The 26,885-nt window shown below is 31.7% G+C and overlaps 2 protein-coding genes across 6 annotated transcripts in view; one reads left to right on the top strand and one right to left on the bottom strand.

Moving 5' to 3' along the window:
* Nucleotides 1–9,568, top strand: part of LOC144845038 (fas apoptotic inhibitory molecule 1-like) — a 40,334-nt gene extending 30,766 nt beyond the window's left edge. For 4 of the 5 annotated variants that reach the window (XM_078702190.1, XM_078702183.1, XM_078702198.1 and 1 more), the window contains 2 exons: nt 658–5,662; nt 8,871–9,568. In XM_078702190.1, coding sequence (XP_078558316.1) covers nt 658–807 — 150 coding nt within the window. In that variant the 3' untranslated portion in view covers nt 808–5,662; nt 8,871–9,568. Of the gene's footprint in view, nt 1–657; nt 5,663–8,870 lie in introns of those variants that run through there. The other variant, XM_078702168.1, reaches the window with a different exon arrangement.
* Nucleotides 9,569–12,309: 2,741 nt separating this feature from the next.
* The window catches only part of LOC144844639 (bifunctional purine biosynthesis protein ATIC-like), a 77,202-nt gene continuing 62,626 nt past the window's right edge, over nt 12,310–26,885 (bottom strand). Inside the window, exons 12-16 of the mRNA XM_078701646.1 lie at nt 25,076–25,204; nt 22,335–22,501; nt 16,100–16,208; nt 15,785–15,940; nt 12,310–12,597 (exon numbers count right to left, since the gene is read on the bottom strand). Of these exons, the coding sequence (XP_078557772.1) occupies nt 12,478–12,597; nt 15,785–15,940; nt 16,100–16,208; nt 22,335–22,501; nt 25,076–25,204 (681 nt within the window). The 3' untranslated portion in view covers nt 12,310–12,477. The remainder of the gene's footprint in view (nt 12,598–15,784; nt 15,941–16,099; nt 16,209–22,334; nt 22,502–25,075; nt 25,205–26,885) is intronic.

Here is a 26,885-nt window from a genome sequence, read left to right as displayed (position 1 = left end):
CGTATATTTGAATATCTTACAGCTCTTCAGAATTAAAGGTGACCTTAAAGATTATAACTTATTATTAAAGCTGATAAGATGTAGATATGAATTTATATAAAAATTAAGCCTATCGGATGTTGTGACGTTATCATACGGCCAGTTGAAGTTAAAAAGTAGTTTTTAAATTTATTTAGTCAAAGTTATACAAAGCAGCACCGCGTTTCATTTTATTCCAATTCTTATATTTATTTTCTCAATTCTTTATCTTTCGAAATTGTCATCTTCAAGTTTATTTTGATAATGTCATAGCAAAAAACTTATGATGTGTGTACCAATGTATATACTCTATATGGCATATATTATAGGCACAACTCAGCATTACTAAGCGTATAATGTATCATCAGGTCATAGGATGGCATACATCAACATTTTTTAATCGTATGTTTTAACGTACGTGCATGTTTTTAAAAAATTTATTTTATTTTCAGTAAAATTATAAAATGATCACCTATAATTCGTCAAATTAAGTGACAAATTAAATTCTAGTTAAAAATTAATTTGTTACCAATTTTTTGGCTCATTGCATATTTCAGCTAATTTGAATGTGACAGAGTTGTGATTATTAGAGTACTGTAGAACTAGTTACCTGTATTTGCATTTATATTTTGGATTTAGGGTGAATTTGTAGATGATGGAACAGAAACCAACTTTAACATCAGGGACCATAGCTGTTACGTGAAGACAGTTAGTAGCTTTAAAAAAAAAGAAGGAATACTACATGCACTTTTTGTAGATGATGTTGAAATTGCAGAATCAACTCTTTGATATGTAGTTCTACTGAACACTATACTATGGTGGCCTATTGAACACTAGAATATGTTTAAAAGTAAAGGTCAATTATCTTTCGTATCGCAAGCAATGTCGTATTATAATTAGCGTCGTAACAGAAAAGTGTTCAGATTTGCCTAACTAACGCTTCCGTTTCAAACTGAAGTGTCACCGATTTGGGTGGTATGTAGGAGTAAATTTGATTGGTTAGAGGTAAAAATCTTGAATGCATGACTTTCGTATCTTAAGCGTCGTTCACTAATCTTGTACCTTGAGCTGTCGTAACAAACGAAAGATTAGTGGCCTCCATGTTTTCCTGGTTCAATCAGACCTATGTAGTTGTACAATACGAAAACATAACTCCGTAAGTCTGAACAGGCCCTAAATCACATGAAGCTATTGAATGTCTTTTTCACACCAGCTAAAGAGTGTCTGGCACACAATCTAGAAAATGTTGAGCTTGTAGTAGATATGATATCATTTCTATATTATATAGTCTGAAAGATGAGTTATTTCATTATATTTTACCAATATGATTTTTGTATAATAATATGAGACATACTTTGGTATGAGACATAGCTGGTCACCGTCGAGTACAGACGTATCAAGTATTTCGCTCTCTAGGCCTCCTTTGTTCATTTGTTCGAACACGCTCACAGGCACATAGTTAAAGGGCCCGCCGAAGTTTGTGACACTTTAGCTGTTGGATCCTGAAGATTACTTGCAATACTTGTATTAGTACACTGTAGTATATTATTTTACTGGAGCCCTTTAGCAATTTACTGTTGGCATACAGATTTTATTTGCGTTTCAACTACGCCGGAACAACTAGTACAACACCTGGCAGCCACACCTTAATACCATACAGGTGCACACAAACAACAGAGAATGCGGAAGTAACAACATGCTGAGTGAGTACTGTTTTCCATAAATATGCTAGGCCTTTTATAAGGCTATAATTACTCAGATAGGAGCCCTCGGATATACACGCTGATCTTAAAAGAAGTGAACTGAAAACAAACTTAAAATGATTGATATTGTAAGCTATCGTATAAGAATAGGGATGTACCACAAAGGGAAACGAACGATGACAAAGCATAATTGTAACGGGAAATCATATGGCAAGTTACCGATAGGTTTTAGCTGTGCGCTAAGGGTAGCCATCTTTTGTGCAATAACATTACTTATCTTAGCAGGAGACGTAGAGTCTAACCCAGGGCCTAGGCCTACCGGTGGTACTCAAACTCGGCAGTCAACTTTAGACGAGATAGCCAGAGAGCCTACATTAAAAGACATTCTTAAACAAATGCACGATATGAACGAAGAAATACAACAAAGTATAGCTAAAAATACAATTGAAGTCTCAAACAAAGTTGACAATTTGAACAGGAAAATAGACTCTTTAAATCAACGATTGAAAGATATTGAAGAAGAAAATAAACAAATCAGAGCCGACAACATATATTTACAAAAGCAAATGGACATCGTTGAAGCACAAAGTAGACGTAACAACTTAGTTTTCTACGGCTTTACAGAGGAGGAAAAGGAAACGTGGGAAATAAGCGAACAGAAGGTAAGAAACTTTATAACAGACAAGCTTGGACTTAATGCAGAAAGCATCGCAATAGAAAGGGCCCATAGAATCAATACGAAAACAAACCCCAGACCCATTATAGCAAAATTTGCAAATTACAAGGAAAAAGAGAATATTTTAAAAGAGAGTAGATTATTACAACAAAAACGGAGAAAAAAACAAAATTACAGAAAAGATGAGCATAGAAGTGTCAGTGAGGATTTTACCAGAAGAGTGAGAACAATCAGAAATAAACTACAACCAAAAATAAAAGAAGCTATAGAAAACAAGAAAAGATTTCGTTTAAGATATGATAAACTGATCATCGAAGGAGAGGCTTTTACCTACAATATTGAAAAGGAGGAATTGGTTAAACTATAGGGGTATGGCCAAGGCCCTAGCGATAGGAGAACAAATAAACGCACTTCATTACAGATCATAACTTACTTGGAATGTGAACGGTTTACAGAATAAAATAAACGACTCTGATTTTGTGAACTATATTAAAAAATATGATATTGTATGTTTAGTAGAAACATGGACGGGGCCTGTAGAAAATTGTTATATAGAAGGATATGACTGTATTAGTAAGTTGCCCATAAGACATAAAGCAGGGGGTAGAAAGAGTGGCGGTATTATTATTTATTATAAAACAAATTTAGACGTTAAAGAACTTCCCAGTACATCACATTATATATGTTGGTTATCTATCAAGCATAATTCTGAAAATATCGCCTTAGCAGTGGTTTATAGACCACCAGTTAATTCAACACATGCTATAAATTATCAAGATTTTTTTGGAACTATTTCTAATGACCTAACAAATTACAAAAAAAAGTTTGGAAATAATATATATGTGATGGGAGATTTTAATGGAAGAACAGGTACAATGAATGATTTTATTACAGAAGATGAATGTTCACTCAATTGGGATAATGATATATATAAAGAAGATAATGAAATAGATAGTAATATAGGTGTTAGAAGTAATGAAGATCAAATAGTCAATGAATATGGAACTAATTTATTAAGTCATTGTAAAGAAACAGGGATGAGAATAGTAAATGGTAGGATAAATAGGGAATTTAGTAGGTGCTTTACTTTTTTAGGAAATTTTGGCAAAAGTGTTGTTGATTACATTATTACTTTTCCAGTTAATTTTGATAAAATAATAAGACCAAAAGTGGATATTAGGTTAGAATCCGACCATATGCCTTTACATTTTGAAATTTTATTAGAGACTGAACAAAACAAAAAAGAAATTACGAACGATTTAAAAAAAGGAATCTGGAAAACACATGAAACATTTCAATGGTCCGAAACAAAGGTGAATAAAGCCAAGGACAAATGGAATGATGAACAAATTTTCAAATTTCTTGATGATATTAATGAAAATATTGAAAAAAAGAATATTGATGAAGCCCTAATTAACCTTTATAGAACTTTAGAATATGTTTACATAAATTCAAAAAAACAAACACAAATACAAAAAAAATACACAAAATTGCCCAAGAATACATGGTTTGATCGTCAATGCATAAAAAAGAAAATTATTATTCGTAGCATTCTTAACAAATATAGAAAATACAAAACTAACACCCTATTAAATGAATATCTGTTAAAGAAAAGGAGTTAAAAAAAATTAATAAAATTTAAAAAAAATAAACATAAAAATTCATCACAAAAAAAATTAATCCGGTTAATAAAGGAACATAACAGTACAACATTTTGGAAAAACCTAAAAACCAAACGACAACAAAACGTGACAAACATTACACTTAAAAAATGGCATGATTACTTCAAAACAATGTTCCAAAATCAAACAAATAATATACAAGAAATCAATATAGAAGACGATAACGATAACAATTGCGAACATAACGATTGTTACAATGAAGAAATCAGCCGGGAAGAGGTAATTTATGCAATTAAAGCACAGAAAAGGGGTAAAGCTCCAGGTATAGATGGATTCCCAATTGAATTTTTTACTTGCTATTAGCGCAATTACGAAAATTTTTAATAGTATTTTTACCTCTGGAAATTTTCCCCAACAATGGGCAACAAGCATTATTATTCCTATATTTAAAAAGGGTAAAAGAGATCAACCAGCAAATTATAGAGGCGTATCCTTAATATCCACTTTAGGCAAGGTGTTTTTATACATTATAAGCAATAGATTAAGCAAATGGACAGAAGAAAATGAAATATTACATCAAGAACAGGGAGGTTTTAGAAAAGATTGTCGTACTATTGATAACATATTTATTTTAGACACAATTGTTAACAAATATCTCTAAAAAAAAACGAGGAACTGTGTACATGGCGTTTATAGATTTAAAACGCGCTTTCGATTCTATTAGACACGATTTCCTTATAAGTAAACTAAGAAAATCTGGTATAAAAGGTAAAATAATCAAAGTTATAAAAACAATGTATAGTAAACTAAAAGGGCATGTAAAGGTTGGCAACAAAATTGGAGAATCCTTTAAATGTGAAGTAGGAATACAACAAGGGTCACCTTTATCTTCATTATTATTTAATATTTTTATTAATGATATAACTGAGTTATTACATACTGCTGAAAATCGAAACAAAATAAAAATTGATAACATAAATATTAATCACCTACTGTATGCAGATGATCTAGTTTTAATCAGTGATACAGTGTACTCATTACAAGATCTTTTAAATAAATTAGCATATTATTGTAATAGGTGGGGATTGGTAGTTAACATGGACAAAAGTAAAATAATAGTATTTAAAAAAAATGGAAAACTTAAGAACTACGAAAAGTGGATGTATCTTGGTAAAGAAATTGAAATAGTAAAATCTCTTAAATATCTTGGAGTCACTTTCGATTGTTCAGGAAATTGGGAAAAGGCCAGAGAACAAAATAATACACAGGCTAATAAAGCACTTTTCTCACTCAAAAATATAGTATATCAGAAATATGGACATCTACCAGTGAATATTTGGAACTACTTATTTGATGTTAAAATAAACCCAATTATACTGTATGGTAGTGAAATATGGGGAAAACTAAACAACAAAAAAATTGATGATATTCAAAATAATTTCTGTAGATATGTTTTAGGGGTCGGGAAATCAGCCACAAATGTTTCAATTAGAGGAGAATGTGGACGATTCTCTTTATCAATCGAAAGTGTACTCAATGTTATTCGTTATTGGGTAAGACTAGTAAATATGAACGAGGACAAATATGCGAAGAAATGTTATAAATCTCAACTTCATAAAGCGCAAAATAATAGTAATTGTTGGGTAACCCTTTGCAAAAAAGCCGTATACGAACGTATACGATTTACATACGTTTCGTATATGTTTCGTATAGGAAGTCCATTTCGTATACGAAACGTATACGTCAATTCGGAAGTTCCTGCCCGCATAATAAACATATACGAACCGTATACGATCATTTATAAACAATTTCCTAATTATACGATCCGTATACGATCCGTATACGATACGAGTACGCGTGTATACAAACTGCATCATATTACCAAGCGAAAAGGGACTGTCCCTCTTTTTACAAGACGACGATAGCATACGTTTACGCATGGTTTACGATGGCAGGAGCATCTTGACTTCAATAATTAGTGTACAATTTGTTTGTTTTTTTTAGTCGGTATATGTACATTAAATTCCCTATGATGATTTAGTTCATAGTTTTCGCTAATGAAAAAAATTGGTGCTGTATTTTACAAGACGTTATTTTTCTATCAAGCATAAAAACCCACCCAGGCTGTTCCGTCTTGTTTATCCCCTCTGCTATTTCTTTACCTTTGGTACGTTCCATTAATAAGTGAATCATACAAAATGTGCTGTTATTAATTTGAAAGTGCTTTAATTAATATTAATGTACTTGGAAATAAATAAATAAATATTAAATTGGACCCGCAGTATATTAAATTTAAAACGACTAAGTAAAATCCATAAATTACGATGTAATAAAAATGTAGAATACATGTGGCTCCCTATTATATATATGGAATGATCCAAATAAATTCGCCCAAAACGTGCCTGGTGTGTGTGCTGCATTGCATGCATCACATGGATGGATCAGATTTCATTCATTTTCAATCATCATTGTTGTTATCAAACGGAATTTTTTTTGCTACGGGTTTTAACTCGCCATAAAAAATAAAAAAATGGGATGTAGGCCTAGTTACAGTAGGCCAAAGTAGATAGTAAATTCGATGACTTCTAGCTAGCTAGGCTATAGGCATATTGTAATTGTATAGATCGAACATGCAGTAACTAGCTACTGTAGCAGCTCTAGTAAACTAAGAGTAACTAGGCCTGGGAAAAATACGCCAAGGAAAAGAGTCTGTGGTACACTCATTGTGAAAATAAGCTAGCTAGCTTTCCCCCATATATTAGATTTGGTTATATTGGTTGTATTATTATAATAACCTACTCTAGCTAGTAGAAATTAAATATGACGCATTATGGATATCATCGTTGCAGAGTTAGGGGGTGCCAACAAAACATTCAATAGCCAAAAATACAAAAAAAAGAAGCTCTGACGCTAGCATTTTACTAATTTAGGCATCAGAACTAATTGCTGTAAATTTCCTAGAGTTGTCACTGATAAATACAATTTAACATATCCTACATGTAACTTAAAAAATCCAAATGATAAATTATACGCAAACGTAGTAAAACCAGGTAAATGTTAAATACTTATTTTACATCTCCCTGGTAAAAAGGTACCCCACGCCCCCATTTTTATGCCTCCATCATTGACAGGCCAAGCGGTATTTAATTATATTTTTATTTATTTAATTCGTAAATTAAAAAAAAAAATCGTTAATATAAATAAGTGAACCTTTGTAACTTTTTGTTGCATATGCGCGGGCGCGAGATACTATTTAATAAGATAGGCTTTATTCATATCATATGTGTTGGAGTGGTAAACAACTATGAGGCCTAGTTGCGAGGATACCGCCTCGTAACTACGTATTAACGTATAGACGTTTTACTATAATATTGAATATGTGTTACTTAAAAAAGGATGTAATAAATTGTGTACAATATTAGTAGCTAATAGTTTTGTTGTGCCCCCTCTGTACACACGGCTGCTGGATATTTGTTTATCATTTTAATTAATGTAGTACGAGTCTAACTCTAAATGAGAGAATTCAAAGTTTTGATTTTTTTCAAGAATCTGATAAACATGACTCATCTTTTTACATAATATACAGCATCAGCATGTACAATCTAATTTAATTGTCACACAATTGAATTAACAAAGGACAAGGATTTAAAATAAACTGTTACAAATAAACAATTATGAATGAAATCTTGGGGGTATTGTTGGGTCCATGGGAAATCAACAATGTTTAGTAGACTTATTTAATTTGTTATTTACAGTTGAGGGTGGTTATTTTTTAAAGACATGTTTTATGATTTTTTAATCACCAAGCAGAAATACCGCTGAGATAAATGAAAGCAATTCAATTCGCTTAACCGGGAAAAAATTGAAATTCGATATAATTGTATTTACTATAACCACTAATTTTGTTTTTAATTTTTTTTAATTCAACTTCATATTCAAAATCCGATTGTATTCATCGTTAAATAATTATTATTATATAATATTAATGTACATATCAACACATCCCACTTCTGTTTTGGATCATGGTTTTCCTCTTCGGCATTATTTGCCAAATTATTGTTACTCCATCTCCATGCTATACTACAACACATGTCGCGGAATAATATCGCTTAACATAAACGATGTAATTTGACCACCCAAAGCTCGCACGTGGTGTGACGAATTGAGAAGATTGAACGACGTACCCGATGATATGCATGATTGGCCACCAGAGAGCCGAGTCGACCACGAGTTGCAACTGTAGGCAACCGAGCGACGCTCGGTCGTCGTCGGCGGCTGAACTTACTGACCTCTGTCATATTTTATAAAGGAAAACTGCAAACAACATCGTGAAAATGGCCCCTTGTCTTGTCCTTTCTAGGCCTACCTAATAGTAGTATACCTGTTTAGCGTATTTTATTGACTTGCGAAAAACGTTGTTTGAATTCTATCGGTAGCCTAGGCTATCTAATAAATAGAAATAAATATGGTCTAATTATGTCCTAGCTCCTATACTACTAATACTACTACTAGACTAGTGGCTGGTGCTAGCTAGGCCAGAGAGGCAGCCTACGTACGTATTTGTTGTAATGACAATCTAAATGTTTTATTTAGCTCTATTTTACTCATTACTACTTACTATTATAATTTATAAAATGGCCTAGTTTGTTCGTATATGATTCGTATACGTCCCGTATACGATATTCTTATCATCAATAAACAACGTATACGTTACGTATGCTAAACGTATACGACGCCAACTCTTTGTGGAGCAACAGAGTGGAAATAATGTAAACAGTGAAATCGTATACGATCCGTATACGTCGTATACGTTTTCAGCGTATACGGATCGTATACGGCTTTTTTTCAAAGGGAAGCGATGTAAAGCATATGTTATGCTCTATTGGTCATGGAAACATATGGTTTTCACAAAATAATGTCCTTGATAAATTTTATATAATTAATAAAATAAAAGAAAGGCTAACCGATATGGAACGCCAATCCTTTCATGAAAGCATAAATAATTCTTCAAAATTAAGATATTATAAAATGTTCAAAAACAATTTCGGAGTAGATGGATACTTACTACAGACTCTTGATACTAGATATAAGCGAGCTTTAAGTCAACTAAGACTGGGCACACTTCAACTAGAGGTAGAAAAGGGAAGATGGAAAAGAATAGAGCGCAGCAATAGGTTATGTAAAATATGTAATATAAATGAAGTTGAAGATGAATATCATTTTGTTACGGTTTGCTCTCGTTACAAGGAAATCAGAAAAAAATTTATACCTTCTTTATTTTTTGAAAATCCAAATACTTTTAAATTCTGCCGTTTAATGTCATCACAGGATCCAGTAATTATTGCTAATCTATCTAAATATATTTATCATGCTTATAAGTTAAGATATATGTTTTGCTTAGAGAACGAAATTAATTAATTCATTTATCTTGTGACCATAAATTGCTTTATTTTTCAATGTAATTATTATTTTGTTAATTACTAGGGGCCAGAGGCCTAAAGTAAATAAAGTCAGGCGATAAGCCTGAATGAATGAATGAATGAAATTGATTCTGAGGTCAGTGGTCTTTTTTAAAACCCAATTTACATATCTTTATTTTTTTAAATTTGTTGGCTTTTACAAAGTTGTCATGTGTTTTTTATTTTATAGTACTTAAATAGACCGTATACCGAGGCACTGGGATAATAATCGATTACAATATAATAGAAACAGTAATAAATTGTAACTGAAAAACTTCTACATTATATATATGCCATAAGAAAAGTTTTCAAATACATTTAAAAAGAAACAACGTACTATACATTAAACTAGACATGAAACTCGTCACTTTGACGAGTTAGTTATCCGCACAACGACAAACGCCACGTGCACGTCATACGTTGGAATATTGCACACAGATAAAGATTATGGCATTATGACAAGAACTGAAGAATATGATATGCTGTTAGTGCTGAATTCTGTCAATTTGTGTCATATAGTATATACATGCAAAGAGTATAATCTGTATACATATTACATACAGTGTAGAATAGGTGAAATTACGGGACCCGCCATTTATTCCAATTTTTAACATGGCGACGGTATCAAAATGAAACACTTAAATAGCAATTTCTGGAGGAAATTATCTCAGGAACAACATATTAACGTGTAGAAGAAATTTGAATACGTAAAATATAGATGCGCACCCTTTTAAATGTGATGAACTATTACGCAAAATATGAAAATACGACTTTTTTTATTCAACTGGCCATATGATGACGTCACAACATCCGATTGGCAAAATGTTTACATGAATTCGTATCTACAATCCAATAGCTTCCAGAAAACGTTTTAATCGTGATTATCACATTTTATTCTTACGAGCTATTACAGATTAAAATTTACTGTAAAGATGAAATTAATGACCCACGTAATTAAAATTTTTAGGCATGATGACGTCATAAAAATTAAAATATTTTTATCTCATGCTAAAGAAAGTTGATTGACCTACACAATATATAAATTTAGGAGAAAAAGGAATACAGATAAGCGTGATGCGCTCCATTGAATGTGATGAGCAATAACGAAAGAGAGAAAAATCCTAATTTTTACATTCGTGTGGCCATACGATGACGTCACAATGTTTTTTTAGCCTTATCGATGCATGATCCGATATCTACAACTCATCAACTTCTAGATTTTGTAATAAAAATAAACGGTTCACGGTTTACTTTAGAAACTATGACTGTTTAAAAAAAGACATAATTTTGACGATTTTTTAAGCTTTTTCATAAAAAACGCGCACGAATTGTCTAATTCAACGTGTTCGTATGGCGTTATTTAAACTGGAAAAGGTCTAAATTGTTTTCAAAATTACTAGGAAAGACTTGAAAAATATAATTCAAGAGAAAAAAATATGTTTTTAACGCTACGTGCGCACCGCGTGCGTAAAAAATTGCGCGCCCGTGGGAATTTTTGACATGCTCAAAATGACAAGAAACGCATAAAAAGTTGATTAGAAATTAATTTTGCGCATTTTGAAATTTTAAATGCGCGTGCGCGCGTAACTTCTTGTGAAACATGCCATTTTTAATCCGTAGAAAGTTTGCCCCTGATATGACTTAAATTTTGTCAAAGTGTCAATACTAAATGACTTTTGGTTTTTAATCTATAATCAATCATTGAAATTCATAAAATTGCGCGTAAGTCACGTTGCGCAACTATGACGTCATTCAAAAATAGGAGGTGCACAACTTCACGTAAATGCCCATATGTTGTCAAAGTTATGAAATGTTATGTTTACACATTTTAGAGAAACGCGACTCACAAAAAGGAAGGAAGGATCCAAGAATAATACAGAAAAAAACTATTGATCCCATACAATAACAAGGAGTTATCCGCTTGGTATACCAAGCGGATAACTAATTATATATATATATATAGATTTAAACCATACTATCGGCCATTCTTGTACAAAATGTGCCATTAGACTGGATAGAAACACACATGTTTTAAACAATTTAAAAAGAAAAAAAGATTCATAAGACCACAATTTTCAAAGTTATATTAATTATAATATTATATTTGACTAATAGTTCAAAGGTCAATAGTTGTAGAATCGGCCATTTTTTGTAAAAACATTTCATTATAATAAATATGAATGTATATTTCTGAACAATTTGAGCCCTATTTCGTGTCTCTCCGATTTTTGGTTACTGAGATACGATAAATCAAGGTCAAAGGTCAAAATATCAGAAATAAGACTTGCATCCATTTTTTGAGAAAATGTGTCATTAAAGTGAATATAAAAACATATATTTAAAACATTTTGACACCAAAATTAATTATCTGTGACTAGTGGTTCTCGAGATATAGGGTAATTATAAAAAATGGCCGCCATTTTTAAGCATGCAAATTAAGGGCTTAGATGGCCGAATTTCGCTTGGGATCCGCCATATTCGTAATCAGCGAGGTCGAAATATCCTAAATCAAGTGGATCCCAGCTTCTACCCAAAAATGCTTCTTACACCATATTTCAGAGGAAATAGAACTTGTCTAAAGTGGGTAGGTTTTTTATTACATTACACAAAAATGTAAGTACGCTAAAAATCACATCCAAAATCAAATATTTGGTTTACGAAGACTCTGAAAACATATTTGTATAATATTTTTGGAACCTAAATATATTTTTTTAAACAAAATGAATAGGGGAAAAGGTTTTTAATTATAGCTATCCTCACAGATGGCCTTTTTAAATGTTTTTCATTAATAATCATGTAGTAGCATATAAGAAATTAAAAAAATACTTGAATATAGGTGGAAGTAATTTTTTATTGTGAAATTAACAAAGCAAAGCAAAAAAAACCATAAAATACACATAGAATCTGTTCTGTACTTAACTTTTTTACTTAATAATATTGAAAGTACATTGAGGCTTTTAGAGTAAGCCTGAACGATTATAATTATGCAGCTTGTTGTTTTAATGATGGAAAAGACGCATGTTGTGGTGAACTAATGTAATACAATGGTCGTTGCATGCTTCTACAATCACTTTATCTTGAGCTGATCCACAAGGTGATGCTATGTATTCCACACCACTCTGAAAATTGTATAAATATAATAATTATGAATATTAATTTTTTTTAAATGTTTTTTTTCTTAAATTATAGTTATTAACACTTTAAAAATGTATTTGTCCTCATGAAAAATGAAGATTAATAAAATCAGCCTTTAAATAGGCCATTTTGCATTTTTAATAAAGTTATTCACTTCTGTAAAAAAAAATTAATTATTTCACTTATACAAAGACAAAAGAAACTGTTAACCAAAAACTATTGTGCTTAAAATTACATTTTTTTTTCAGGTAAATAATTTTGTTTTCAGCAACAAATTTGAAAAAAAACCCATTTTTTAAAGGGACAATAGTCTTTAAATTACTTGTTCATAATGTATTTGTTTGTGTGTGTTCGCACACAAGATAATAATAATAATAATGAATATTATTAAATCTCTGCTACAGCAAACCAAACCGCTGTACATTGTTTAGTATTACAAGAATAATTTAAATCAATAACCAATAATTAGGTAGCAATTTCGGAAGGAAATTATCTCAACAACAACATATTAACGTGTAGAAGAAATGTGAATACGTGAAATATTGATGCGCGCTCTTTTAAATGTAATGAATTATGACGCAAAAGATGAAAATACGACTTTTTTCATTTAACTGGCCATATGATGACATCACAACATCCGATTGGCAAAATTTTCACATGATTTCGTATCTAAAATCCAATAGCTTCCATAAAACGTTTTAATCGTAATTATCACATTTTATTCTTACGAGCTATAACAGATTAAAACTTACTGTAAAGATAAAATTAATGCCACACGTAATTTAAATTTTTAGGCATGATGATGTCAAAAAAATTAAAATATTTCTAACTCATGCAAAAGACAGTTGATTGATCTAGACAATATCAAAATCAGGGTGAAAATGGAAAACGGTTAAGTGGAGATGCGCTCTATTAAATGTGATGAGCTATGACGAAAGATACAAAAATCCTAAATTTTATATTAGCGTGGCCATACGATGACGTCACAATGTCCGGTTAGCCATATTAATACATGATCCGATATCTACAACTCATCAACTTCCAGAAAATGTCATCCACAAAAAGTTGACCGTGCAGTTTAGAAATTACGACTGTTTAAAAAAAGGCATAATTTTGATGAATTTTTGAACTTTTTCATCAAAAATGCGCGCAAATTGGCCAATTCGACGAAATTGTTTAAAAGTTGGTAAAATTACTAGAAAAGGCTGGAAAAACATAAATCACACGAAAAAAATATGTTTGTAATGCTACGTGCGCACCGCACACGTAAAAATTTGCGCACGCGTGGGAATTTTTTACATGCTTAAAACGATTAGAAATTAATTTTGCGCATTTTGAAATTTTAAATGCGCGTCCACGCGTAACTTTGTGTAAAACACGCAATTTTTTTTCTACAGAAAGTTAGCGCATAATATAAATTAAACTTTTGCAAAGTTTCAATTTGAAATGTCATTTTGTTTACAGTATATATTTTAATAAATCCCCAACATAGTTATTCTTTAGGTGGCTCACTGTTAACTACCTCTAAAGAGAAAAAAGGTTTAGGTACTACTGTTACTTCTGACTTAAAGTCTACGGTCCAATTCAATGATAGGTATAATTCGACACGCCTTTAACTTTATTGATTCTGAAATGTTTCTTGCCTTATATAAAACTGAGGAAAAAAAGATTTTGTCAAAAATGTAAGTGTTGATTATCAGATTTTAGATGTGTTTTGTGAGACATTTCTTTAAAAAAACCACCACCATTCAAAAGGGAAATCGTATATAGGAAGTATAGCCAAATCAACATGGATATGTTTAGAGCAGATCTGAGTCAATGTTTGAAAAATGTGTTGAATTTAACAGACATCACAAACTCTGCTCAATGTTACAACAGAAACTGCAAAAGCTTCTTGACAAACATGCTCCTGAACGACAAAAAAAGATCATTGTCAGACATAGGCCTCATGGTTTATATGATAGCTTACTTTGTGAAAAACAGGACAGCTAGAAAGAAATTGGTGACGCTCAAGATCTCAACATGATCGTCACCAGCAGAGTAGTTTATAAACCAATTGCAGATGTTTATAAATTACTATATACAAATATTTTAACAAATAAATGAACCCAAGAGAACTCATCCGTAGCAGAGAAGTTCTTAGCTTAGTTAAATAATATTTTGGGCCTGAAGTACCGTCTGTCATGACAGGATTGGGCCATATTTAAATGATGAAGATACTGTATTTTATTCAAACTTTGAATTTAAGAACTGCAGGAAATTTCAACGTGGCTTTTGAGACAATGTACGGATGAAGTGGTTACATGTGTTACTAGGATTATCAATCAATCTTTATAATCGATCAATAATATAAAAGAAAAATTAAAATTAAAAAAGTTAACTTGCCATGTCAAAAATAATTATCGTCCCAATCTCAAACTTAACTTCTTAATCTCCAAATTAATTGAAAGATCAGTCGCTGCAATTGGTATTGCATATAAAGGAAAATTATCTTTTTGAATTTTCCAGTCGGCATATCGCAAAGGCCACAGTACAGAAACTACTCTTCTTGCCATTCAAAATTATGTTCTTATGGCAATGGATAAGGGAGTTCCAAATGGTTACATTTCAAAGTTACGACCACTTAAAAATTCGTCAACAAGGGTCCTCAGTGGAACAAAGTGCAGTGAACACACCAGTTCTTCTCTTCACTGGCTACCAGTTCATCGCAGGATTCAATATAAATTACACATATTTAAAGCACGAATGAATACTAGACCAGATTATATGAGTAATCGTATATCCTATTATCAACCAGCTCGCTCACTTAGGTCATCGGATGATTAGATGTTCGGACAACTGGAGACAGGGTTATGGAATAGTTTAACCACGTACAATAAGATCCTGTGATTCATATATTAGTTTTAAACATGCTCTTAAAACATATCTTAATTTAGAGTTTGATTAAAACATTTGATTGATTTTATAATTTCAACATACATTTTTACCTTTTAAATATTTTTAGTTACTGTATCACTAGTTTTATTGTCGTAGACTTTTATGGTATTTTAACTTGCTTTCTAAAGTTGTTCTTATAATGGTTTTTACATGTATTAACTGCACCTATGAGCAATCATTGATTATTACTAGTAATAACAAAAAAAACAGAATAGAAAAAATTAAGAACAATACCTGGTAAGCTCTGTCAATATTATCCCTAAAAGGAAAAAATGCATCTGAGCTTAGAGACACACCCTTAAGTGTGGACAACCATACTTTACGTGCATTATCTGACAGCTCTTCTGGCACTTTCTCAAATTTACTTTCCCAAACTTCTTTGTCCATATCCTTATAAATAATTGCATAATTGTTAATAAATAACAAACCGAAAGAAATAAAAAATAAAATAATTCTACGCTACACAAAAAAAATATGCGTGCACACACATTGAAATATGTTCACGATCACTGTACAGTAATAACAGTTCCCAAATAGAGATTTAATTACCTGGCCAACAGTTCCATTCACATAGACATCAATGATATTTGACATCTCGGCACGTTTCACACCTTTCTTGAAAACCATGTTTAAAACATTAGGATGTTGGCGTAACCACCTTCAAATTGAAAGAAAACAATTATTAAAGATCTATTGTCCCCTAAAAACATGAAAAATGAAGATTAATAAAATCAGACTTTGAATACTGTATCTATATAAAAATTATGGTTAATTCTGACATAGGCGAGCACAATGGAAAAACTTCGGAATAAATCTCTGCCTTGGATACCTACCTTATCTATCTTAGATGTACCGCGAAATGTAGATTTGATAACATTAGTTTTCAGTACTACGCTTTTGTTCCATTTTTGTCTTTTACAACGACAAAATTTAGCGTTACCTATCGAAATTTGTGGATATCACAGGGTTATTTTCACACACTCGCGCTGTTGTTCAACTGGCTTCCGGGTACGTCACTTCCTGCAAATGGCCGTTGGTGGAGACATTCAATATTAAATACAAATATTTTAGTGGTTCAACTGATCGTGAACTACTGCAATTAATTTGTTTTAGATATTCAACTAAAAGGCATTTACTTTACGTGAACTACAATTTGTTTTAGTAATTTAACTATTATTGAAGGCCTTTACTTTTACGTGAACTACAATGTGATTTTAGTGATTCAACTGAATCGTGAACTACAATTTATTTGTTTTAGATATTCAACTAATCAATTATAAAGGCCTTTACTTTACGTGCAAAAAATAATATTATAGAACAAGTTGTTAATATAAGACAGCACACAAACAATCTTTTTATAGTACTGTATACAAATATTGCACATACATTAAAATAAACTTTATAATACTATACCTTATGGATAGTGTTTAAAAAAACATACATTTTTTTATTTATACAGTTTTTCAGGTAAGTAATACGTTTCATTATTTTTATACATAATCGTTGTTTATAGCATTGATAATATGTATTTTCTTATATTTTTTTCATTTATAAAGAGATGATAAAGTGAGGCATATTTCCATTTATTCAGTTGTTTTAATACATTAGCTTTGTATATGCTTAGCAAACCAATTGAAAACACATGATCTACATATGTATTTCCAGTGCCAAGTATTATATTTTTTAAATTTGCCTCGATATTGAATTTAGTTAGTGCATGCTCATTTATGTAAAGCCACAAATTATTTGCTTCCGCACATTCAAAAAATAAATGTGCATCATCTTCAACACAGTCGCATTGTGGAAATTTGTTTATGTTTAAAATTTTCCATATACATAACCTTTTTCTAGTTGGAATAATCCTATGTAGTAACTTAAAGTTAATTTGTTTAAGCTTGTTTTCCTTTATTAATTTTATTTTACGCTCCCAGGTTAATTTCCAATCAATTGTAGTATTAAAGTACAACTGCCATTTTATTTGACATTGGTTCTATACCTTTATTTCTAATAAAACAGTTATAAATTTGTTTACTTGTTATTTTACATAATTTAGTAGCAGGCAGAACCTTTTCCTGTATTGTATTTTCATTTTTTGACTTAATAACGTCTTTCCATTCTTGTGGAATGGCTTTTAGTAAGTTGTGAAATTCTGCTATCCAATTTGATTTTGAAATTAGAATTTCAAGTAACATATTCGAATTAATGAATCTATTACCTAAAACAATATCATTTATTTTTCTAATACCGGATCTTATCCAGTTTCTATACAGTAGTGATAGGCTATCAGGCTAATATTTCATCATAGCCTGATGGCCATTTTAATACAATTTCATTATATTTAGTTAATGCATTTAATACATCTAGATAAAAACTAGGTATACCTTTACAACATTTTATATCATAGTGAGACATATTTTCAAGGGCATCTAGAGGTCCGATATTATTTAAATACATAATCGGTAAGTATTTCCACTTTGAAGGTTCGTCGTTAAAGAGACGTTTAGCCCATGATATTTGTAGTGCTTGCACCTGCGATCTTAGATCCGGTGCCTTTATTCCACCATGACAATATTCATTTATAAGTGTTGACCTTTTTATTTTTTCTCCTTTTTTATCCCATAGAAAATCATATACTATGTTATCAACTTGTTTTAGGACATATTCAGGTGTTGTTAAAATACTTGCCATGTAAATCAGTTTTGCTAAAGCTAGTTGTTTCAAGATTACAACTTTACCAAATAGAGTCAAATTTCTTTTTCGCCAAGAATTGAGTATATGTTTTAGTGATTCAATTTTTTCGGTCCAGTTTTTTGTATAACACAAAGCTTTATCATGGCCCACGAATACACCAAGTATTTTAAAACCACAAGATGTCCAGTTGATATTGAAAAGATTACATTTCCTCATTTTCCATCTTCCTAGCCACATGGCAATTGTTTTTCCTTTATTTAGTTGTAAACCTGAGATTTTTCCAAAATCTATTATTGTATCTAAGCTTCTTTTAATACTATATTCATCTTTAATAAATAAAACTGTATCATCGGCTAGCTGAGATATTTTCAATTCATTTATATGATTCTCTTTATTTGGTATCACAATACCTTTTATAAAATTATCATTCCTTATTTCTAAGGCCATGATTTCCGCTACCATGAAAAAAAGTAGAGCTGATAGTGGGCAGCCCTGTCTAATGCCTCTATGTGTAATGAAACTGTTTGAAACCCATCCATTGTTTACTACAATACATTCTGAGCGGTAATATAGGACATTTACCCATTTTATAAATGATGGACCAAAGTTGAAGTGACGTAATGTACTAAATAAGAAATCTCTATTTACAGTATCGAAAGCTTTGCTAAAATCTAGGCTTATAATGGCTCCTGATAAATTTTCAGAATCGGAATATTCAAGTAAATCTTCTATTAGCCTGATATTTTCGCCGCCAAAGCGGCCTTCTATGTAACCTTTTTGATCATTATTTACAATTTTTTTTATTACATTTTGAACTCTTTTTGTTAAAACAAACGCAGCTAATTTGTAATCAACATTTAAGAGAGTGATAGGTCTCCAGTTGTTTAGATTATCATGCTCTCCTTTTTTATAGATAAGGTTAATCACACCTCTTCTCTGGGTATGTGATAGATTGCCTATCTCGAAGCATTGGTTTAGAGCGTTACATACGAGAAAACAAATTTTTGGCCAAAAAAAAATAACAAAATTCTACAGTTAGGCCATCTGTACCGGGTGCTTTATTAATTTTTATTTTACATAGTGCTTTTTCACATTCTTGAATGGATATTGCACCTTCGCAGGACAGTTGTTCGGGGATTGAAAGTTTGGGTGATTTGTTTGATTTTAAATAATTATCAATTTTATGTCGTTCAACGTTTTGATTGGAACTTCTTCGGCTAGTATATCTTTAGTAGTTCAAGCATATGTATCATTTGCTCTTTTAATTTTTTTAATTTGTCTTTTTCTATTGTTATTTTTTTCCAGCCCCAGGAAATATTTACAATTTTTTTCTCCTTCTTCTATCCATTTTGTTCTTGACCGGATTTGAGCACCTTTGGCTTCATAAGTATATATTTTTTCTAATTTTTGTGTTTTTGTTTTTAATTCTAATTTGATTTTTTCGTCATTTTGACTGGTTACCAGATCAATATTTAGTTGATTGATTTCTTTTTGTAATTTTTCTTTCTTACTCTTTTTATTTTTGTTTTTTAATTTTCTAAAATTTATTGCAAATTTAACTTTAATTTTGATTACTTGTCAATTTGTATTTTTTTAAATCTATAATCAAGATTTTGTTTTATTAAAATAGATACTCCTCTACTAAAAGGTGTACCAAAACTGTGGTACGTATCTCCTTCCCAAAGGAAGTTGAACTCATTTATATATTCCTTTGTGAGGTGGGATTCTTGAACCAGAAAAATGTCTACTTTGTTATCTTTTACCCAATTAAAAATTTTTCTTTGCTTCTGTTTTTCCCTTAAACTCTAACGTTTAAAGATAAGCAGCATTATTGTTGTTTTTACCCATATTGTATAAACTATAATGCTAAATATGATAGTGTACAAACAGGATTGTAAGTAGGCAACAGTACAGTACTTATCATTTCACGTTGATTTGCTTCTCATTCGTCTTCACTTTTTATTTTTTGTTTCTGAAGGGCTCCTTGAGACCACATCATCTTTATTCGACTTATGCATGTTGTAGTTTTTTCTTGATTCTGTTTCAATTTCATTCTGGGGTTCTATGGAAAGGCCTGATGAAAGTCTTAATGCTTGACTGTATTTTATCTTTTGTCGGGGCACTGCATTTGTTGGATTGATTTTAGTGAAGCGTGGCAGGCTTTCTTTAAAGTTTTCAACTATCACGGATCTGTCTCCATTTATGAATCTAGATAGTTTTACATTTATACGGAATTTCACATACTGAATTTTTCCGATTATTTTGCATCCTAGTTTTTGAAGGCAGATTCTGATTTCGTCGTTGTGCACGGAAATTGGTACGTCTTTCACAAGAACACGCACGCCGTTGTTCACAGGTAGATACGGATTTACGTCGTAAACCAGCACATTTCTGCCATTCATGTTAAGTCCAGTTGAGAGGATCTTTACTCTGTCGGAACGATTGTTGATATAAATTCTCCATAAGTTCTTAATTTTCTGTATTCCTACTAGATTATCTCCATGTATTACTTCACATAAAGCAAAATATATATTTTTTTCACTCAAATAGTCATCATTTCTTTTGCGTGCATCGCTATCTTTAAAGAATATTGGTTTCACGCTTGAGAAGATCTGGTCTTTTTGTTTAGTTGCTATTACGTCATTTTCTTTGTGATCGCTTTCTGTGTGGATATCGATTTCGATTAAGTCACCTTGTGTATTTTTCCTAGCTTGGTTGTGTAGGTATTTGGCTTTGTTAGTCCCGTACTTATGGTCTTACATTCGCCATGTCAGTAGGGGTAACAATTTCAGCTGGCTTAGACATGTATGTCTTCGATTTCAGATGTTTTCTAGCAGAAAAACCTTGATATTTCACAACTAGCTTAACTTTAACTCTTTCAGAAACTGTTGTACTTACTTGATCTTGTTGTTTATTTTCAGAATTCAGATTGAATTCAGATTTATAAATCAATTTAATAGAGCTGAAGAAGACTATACCTTGGTTAAGTCATACCACAGCGCCACTTAGCTTATTCTATCTGTCAACTCCTTATAGAATTTGTTTGAAAAATACTACCACCAATCTTAGAAAATACATATAAGGCTATATTATAGCGTTTTCAGAAGTTCATTTAAAAATTCCAAATTATAGTTAACTATTTTAACAAATTAGTTTTCACTTTCTTCTTTTCGTCGTATCACTCGCTTTTGTTTACGCTTACACTTGGCTTAGACGTTTATCTTAGAATTCGAATAAATGAATCCATAATCAACTAAAATTGCTATTGTTGTGGTTTTTGTTTAATATAAATGTTCCTAATACACAGAAATCAATCAAACAATATAATTTAATATAAACCTGTTAAAAAGGAAATTTTGACAGACTATAAAACACAGAAGTCAGAACTCGAGTCGCTCGAAATGTTCGGTAACTTTCTATTTATAGCCTATCGAAAAAGGCTAACTTAAAAATCAAAACGGCTCACGGAACACTTAATTTCCCTTTATCGCTATTTGACGTGGATGTGGCACACCAGTAGCGACTATGTGTGCAGCACAACCTTGGGGACCTTGTGCCTCTCTGACGATTTACATACGCCACGACCATGGTGCTGCTGGAATGAACCAAAACATGCTGGTTTGCCAGGCAGGGCAGAAGAGCTTTCATAGTGTGCTCGACTGGTGTGCATCCTAATGTACGAGTGTAGGCTGATTACCGCACGGTGTGGGGTCAGTGACTTCCACACGTTCCCTAGACCTTTCTCTGGAATTCTTGTAATTCTTTGTTTCTGTATCACATACACACACTACGGCGATATGAAAAGAAATGATGACGCTACTATGTTGGATGGCTCCCTCTTGAGGGCGTGGTTAACGGTTTCTATTTTCGGTAATTGTATCCTCTCTTTCGAGAGGGATCCTGTCTTTCGAGAGAGAGGGCTATATTGTCGGTTTATCTAGGTATGCAGACACGAAATAGACTCACTGATTTGGATTTACAGCAACATAAGCCACCATTTTGGAAATAAATGTTAATTTTGATTAATTGATCGATTTGAACAATAAAGCGTAATAAAAATTCACAAAAAAAAAAATAAAAATCAAATTCTTACCAGTTGTTTGCTTTATCTCCTGCAAGCCTTGTGCAATGGATACGCGACTGTTGTCCAGCACCTATACCAATTACTTGGCCATTTCTAGCATAACATACAGAGTTGGACTGAGTATACTTCAAGGCAATTGAAGCTACAATGAGGTCACATATAGCACTCTCTGGTAACTAATTTGTTAAAAGACAAATTAAGAAATGTCAATCTATTTAATTTTAAAAATCACTGATTGAACAGGTAATCTTGCATCCCAAGAAAATACATTTTGGATCTAGTCAGGGTATAATTTCGCCTGTATCGCATTGCAAAATGAATCAATTGCTACGCAATCGCCGAAGTGATTCGCATGTGTTTACTATACAAAATACAAGGCTAGAATGTAGCAGTTAAAATACTTTTTGTTAAAAATCGGAACTTTTAAGACGATCTCTAGATTCTAAATACACATGTTTACTGTTGTATGCAAGATACTGTACAACGTATCCAGTGTTCTGTTGAATGATTGAGATGATCCCAAATCATTCACTTATGCTGTAGCATTGCAGCTGGTCCACCAGGCAGTGGGCTTTTGACTAGCGTGGAGCTGGACTATTACATGTAAACAACTGCATGTATGTACAACTTAATACTGTGGGCAGCCCCAGCTGAGGAGAACAAACTGAAATAGGCCTTGGCCCTAGCTAGGCCTATATCAAGAGATAATTGTATTTTTTAATAAAAATTATAAAATTTAAACTAGATTTAATTCGTCACTATGACGAATTATAGGTTATATGCATTGATTTAAATAAAGATAATTGATTTTTAAAAGATATATTGACTGATTGATTTTCTCAGAATTTTTAATCTATATATAAATTTACGCAAGGGCAAAATTCGGTAAATCGCGCGTTATTTCTAGAATGTTTACTCGATGGTATATAAAGTTGGTTCGTACTTTCGATACTGATTTTAACCACCTGATGTAAACCTGTTTACTAATTAAATTGAGTTCGATAATTAGTTATTGACGATTAAAACGAATTTAGGTTCAACGATTTGCTCCAAATAGGGGTGTTTTCCCGATCGTGGTATACACTGTCTAATGCATGTCCATCTTGAAAAATACTCGCATACAATAATACGAGGATGCTTCGCATTTTCCTATCTCCTCCTACGATAATTGTTTTTAATCGCTGAAAACCGGTTGAACAGCTCGAGTACAGCATCATAATGTTGAAGACAGGCCGATTTTCTTTAAAAAATACTATTTTGATAGATTTAATATACGTTTATACAAATGTATTGATTTGCGATGAATGGAACATTCCAATCTCTGTTCCACAAGTGTCTATTCCCTCAGGCATCGTAAAGGCAAGTACTGTATACTCATAACAGAAATTCGATCCATTTTTTTTTTTAATCTGTGCTGCAGAGGTTGGATATAGATTTTTTTTAAACGGATAATGAGCTAGCGTTTTCAGTCGCCGTATATTATGTACAAATCTTTATTATTGTAGTTAAACCACCCACATCATCACCCTTCCCTCACTGGCATGAGTAGCATTGTAAAGCCAGTAGAGCATAGGCCTACGGTGCATCACATGCCCTAAACGCAGAACAACTTTGGTGGGTAGGGTAGGATTGAAAATGAATTGAAAACCATTAGGCCTACTAATTAACTTGAGTTAGATAATTTAATATTTATTGACGATTAAATCGAATTTATGATTTGCCCCGAATAGAGGTGGTTTTCACAAATTGTTTTACATTATATAAACATATACACTGACGTCGTAGTGATGTATCGTTACATGTACTGTACTATTTCAATCGACTAGGACGGTGATAGTTTCAACAAAGTATTACATCGCAATGTTTTACTGTGTTTAGTGGTATATTATTTGTAAAACATGAAAACAATTAATATTTCGTTACTAAATGGATAAAGAATATATTTAAAAATTGTTCCTCTTTGCACCCATCCTCTTCCCCATACCTCAACCCTATGTTACATACAAAACACAAATTAAGTTTGTTTAAATTTGACTTAAACAATTGGTCTCAGTTTCTCTTTCGGAAGTAATTCCCAGGGTGCTAATTTTAGTTGAGTACATAAATCACAGTGTCTATTTATTCGTTTCTGTAAACGACATGTATTATTGTCCTGCGGTACGTACATTTGAAATCGCCAGTTTTTTAGCGCTGAAATTATTATGTATTCGAGAACCATCTGTGGGGCACGACCTAGATGGTAGGCTCGCTTCGCTCGCGTACCATCTAATTATTTATAATATATGATAGGATCACAATCGTATGTCATAAACCACATTTGTTACATAATAAAGACACAAGTTACTTTTTATCTCGATTTCATTATAAATCATGTGTATAATCTATACACTAAGAAATAAAATTGAACAATACAGATAATAAAAAAAAAATCTTATTTCGTTTCGTTTCCCAAGGTGAGACTCAATCTCGGTACCTTGAATGCCATAGACACGAGCACAGACCACCGAGCCATACACAACTGACTAAAAGTTGTAGAAAGATTCCTCCGTCTATTTACTATGCAGTAACCACTTTGGTGCAGATAGATTATTACATACCGCAATGAATTATAATTTTTTACTATGATGACATCTTAAAATTTAAAAAAATGATGCACTGTCTAACTATATACTTTTAACTTTAATATATGAACATTTTAAGGAAGAAAATTAATAATATTAAATATAAAAATAAAGAACAATACAACTCACATTACTCTTGGTTGTTACAATGTTAGTAAACATGTTCCTGTCAATAACCGCATCATTACGACACTGTTGCATTTGTATGCCATACAGTGTACGAGTCTCCATAATGTCTGGCGTGTAATTGGCATCGATCTAATTCAACAAGAGAAAAAATATTTATTTGTTGCACTAAGCAATTTTAAAGAAAATTACAACATAAAATTAGAATTTTCAAATGTATTAGGAAATTGAATAGTACAGTAGTAATGTCTCAGACAGACCCCATTGGAATATCTCAGATCTGTCCAGACCTGTAAACCCTTATGCATTTGACACACGTCTTTACGCACCCCAATTAAACTTACGGTCTTACGCAAACACCGGCAAAACTTATCTCTTATTACTTATCCCACAATTGAAGGAAATTGTACAGTATCAATATTAACTAGATGTAATTCGTCACTATGACGAATTATAAGTTATATGCATTGATTTATATAAAGATTAATTTTTAAAAGATATATTGATAATCTTTATTTTATAATATATGAAAGATAGGATCTTGGTAATGCAAATACAATAGCCAGTATCACTGCACATTGAGCCATATATACTCTTGTTGAATAAAACAATTCGATCAACCCTCCATGTATATGTCATAAACCACCCTTGTTACATAATAATAAACTTACTTTTTCTCTAGATTTTATTATAAATCAAGTGTATAATTTATACACTAAGGCCCTGTTTCTGCTGCCAAGAAAATACCGTATTTAATATGGTATTTTTTTAATACTGAATTTATACCGTATTTTTTGGCAGCGCTCATAAAAAAAATACCGTATTTTGTATACCGTATTTTCCCCACAAACTTTGTGGATAAAATACGCTATTTACAAATTTATACCATATTTTTTGTACCCTTTTCTGCTGCCAATAAAAAATACCGTAGGTCAACAATGTTTTTATTTTCGGCTAGAGTAAAGAGGCACGTTCATAGATGATAAATTGAAATTTGATAAGAATACTGATGAGATTGTTAAAAAAGGGAATCAAAGGCTGTACTGGTTAAGAAAACTTTTAATACTTTCAAAGTTAGTAATGTCACACTTAAGTTGTTTTATGAATCGGTCATCTAATCTATTTTCGTTGTAACATGTATAGCATGGTTTGCGAATCTAACAGAGAAGAATAAGACTAGACTAAGGAGAGTGTGCAAAACAGCTTCTAGAATAATTGGTTCAATTGTTAAAGATGTTGATGAAAAACAAATGTTGGGCAAAGTCACAAAAATTATGGGAAACAGTTCTCACTCATTACACAATGAATTTATTGTAAAGAGATCAGGGAGAGTTAGACCACCACAATCAAATAATTCACGTTTTAGACTATATTTTGTTCCAAATGCTATTCATATTTTTAATTCACGTTTTAAGAGAAGTTTGTAATACCGATTCACTATTTATACCTGTGCAGTATATTATAAATATTTTTGTGTAATTTGTTTTATAAGTATTTTAAATATGTTATATATGGTCTTTTTATATTTATATTCTTGCCAAGGAAGACAATTTTCATAATGTAATTTTATTTATTTTATGACGAATAAAATTGTATCTATCTATCTATCCATCTGTATTGTATTAATACTGTGTTACAAGAAATAAAAGTTGTTATAGTTGAATACATTTTAGACTAGTCCAGATAGTCATATTTCCTGTCATATGCTGTAGGCATTTCGTGTTAAAAGCGAAAAAACATGTGTTTTAAGGTAATTTTTGGGTTCTGAATTCAAATCTGCTGTTTACCTGGCTCAATTTTTAGATCTTCACCC

This window comes from Antedon bifida, chromosome 1 (assembly GCF_963402885.1).
Source record: "Antedon bifida chromosome 1, ecAntBifi1.1, whole genome shotgun sequence".
Classification (NCBI taxonomy): Eukaryota; Metazoa; Echinodermata; class Crinoidea; order Comatulida; family Antedonidae; genus Antedon; species Antedon bifida.
The sequence above is the reverse complement of the archived record's forward strand: the minus strand, read 5'-3'. Positions and strand labels throughout refer to the sequence as shown.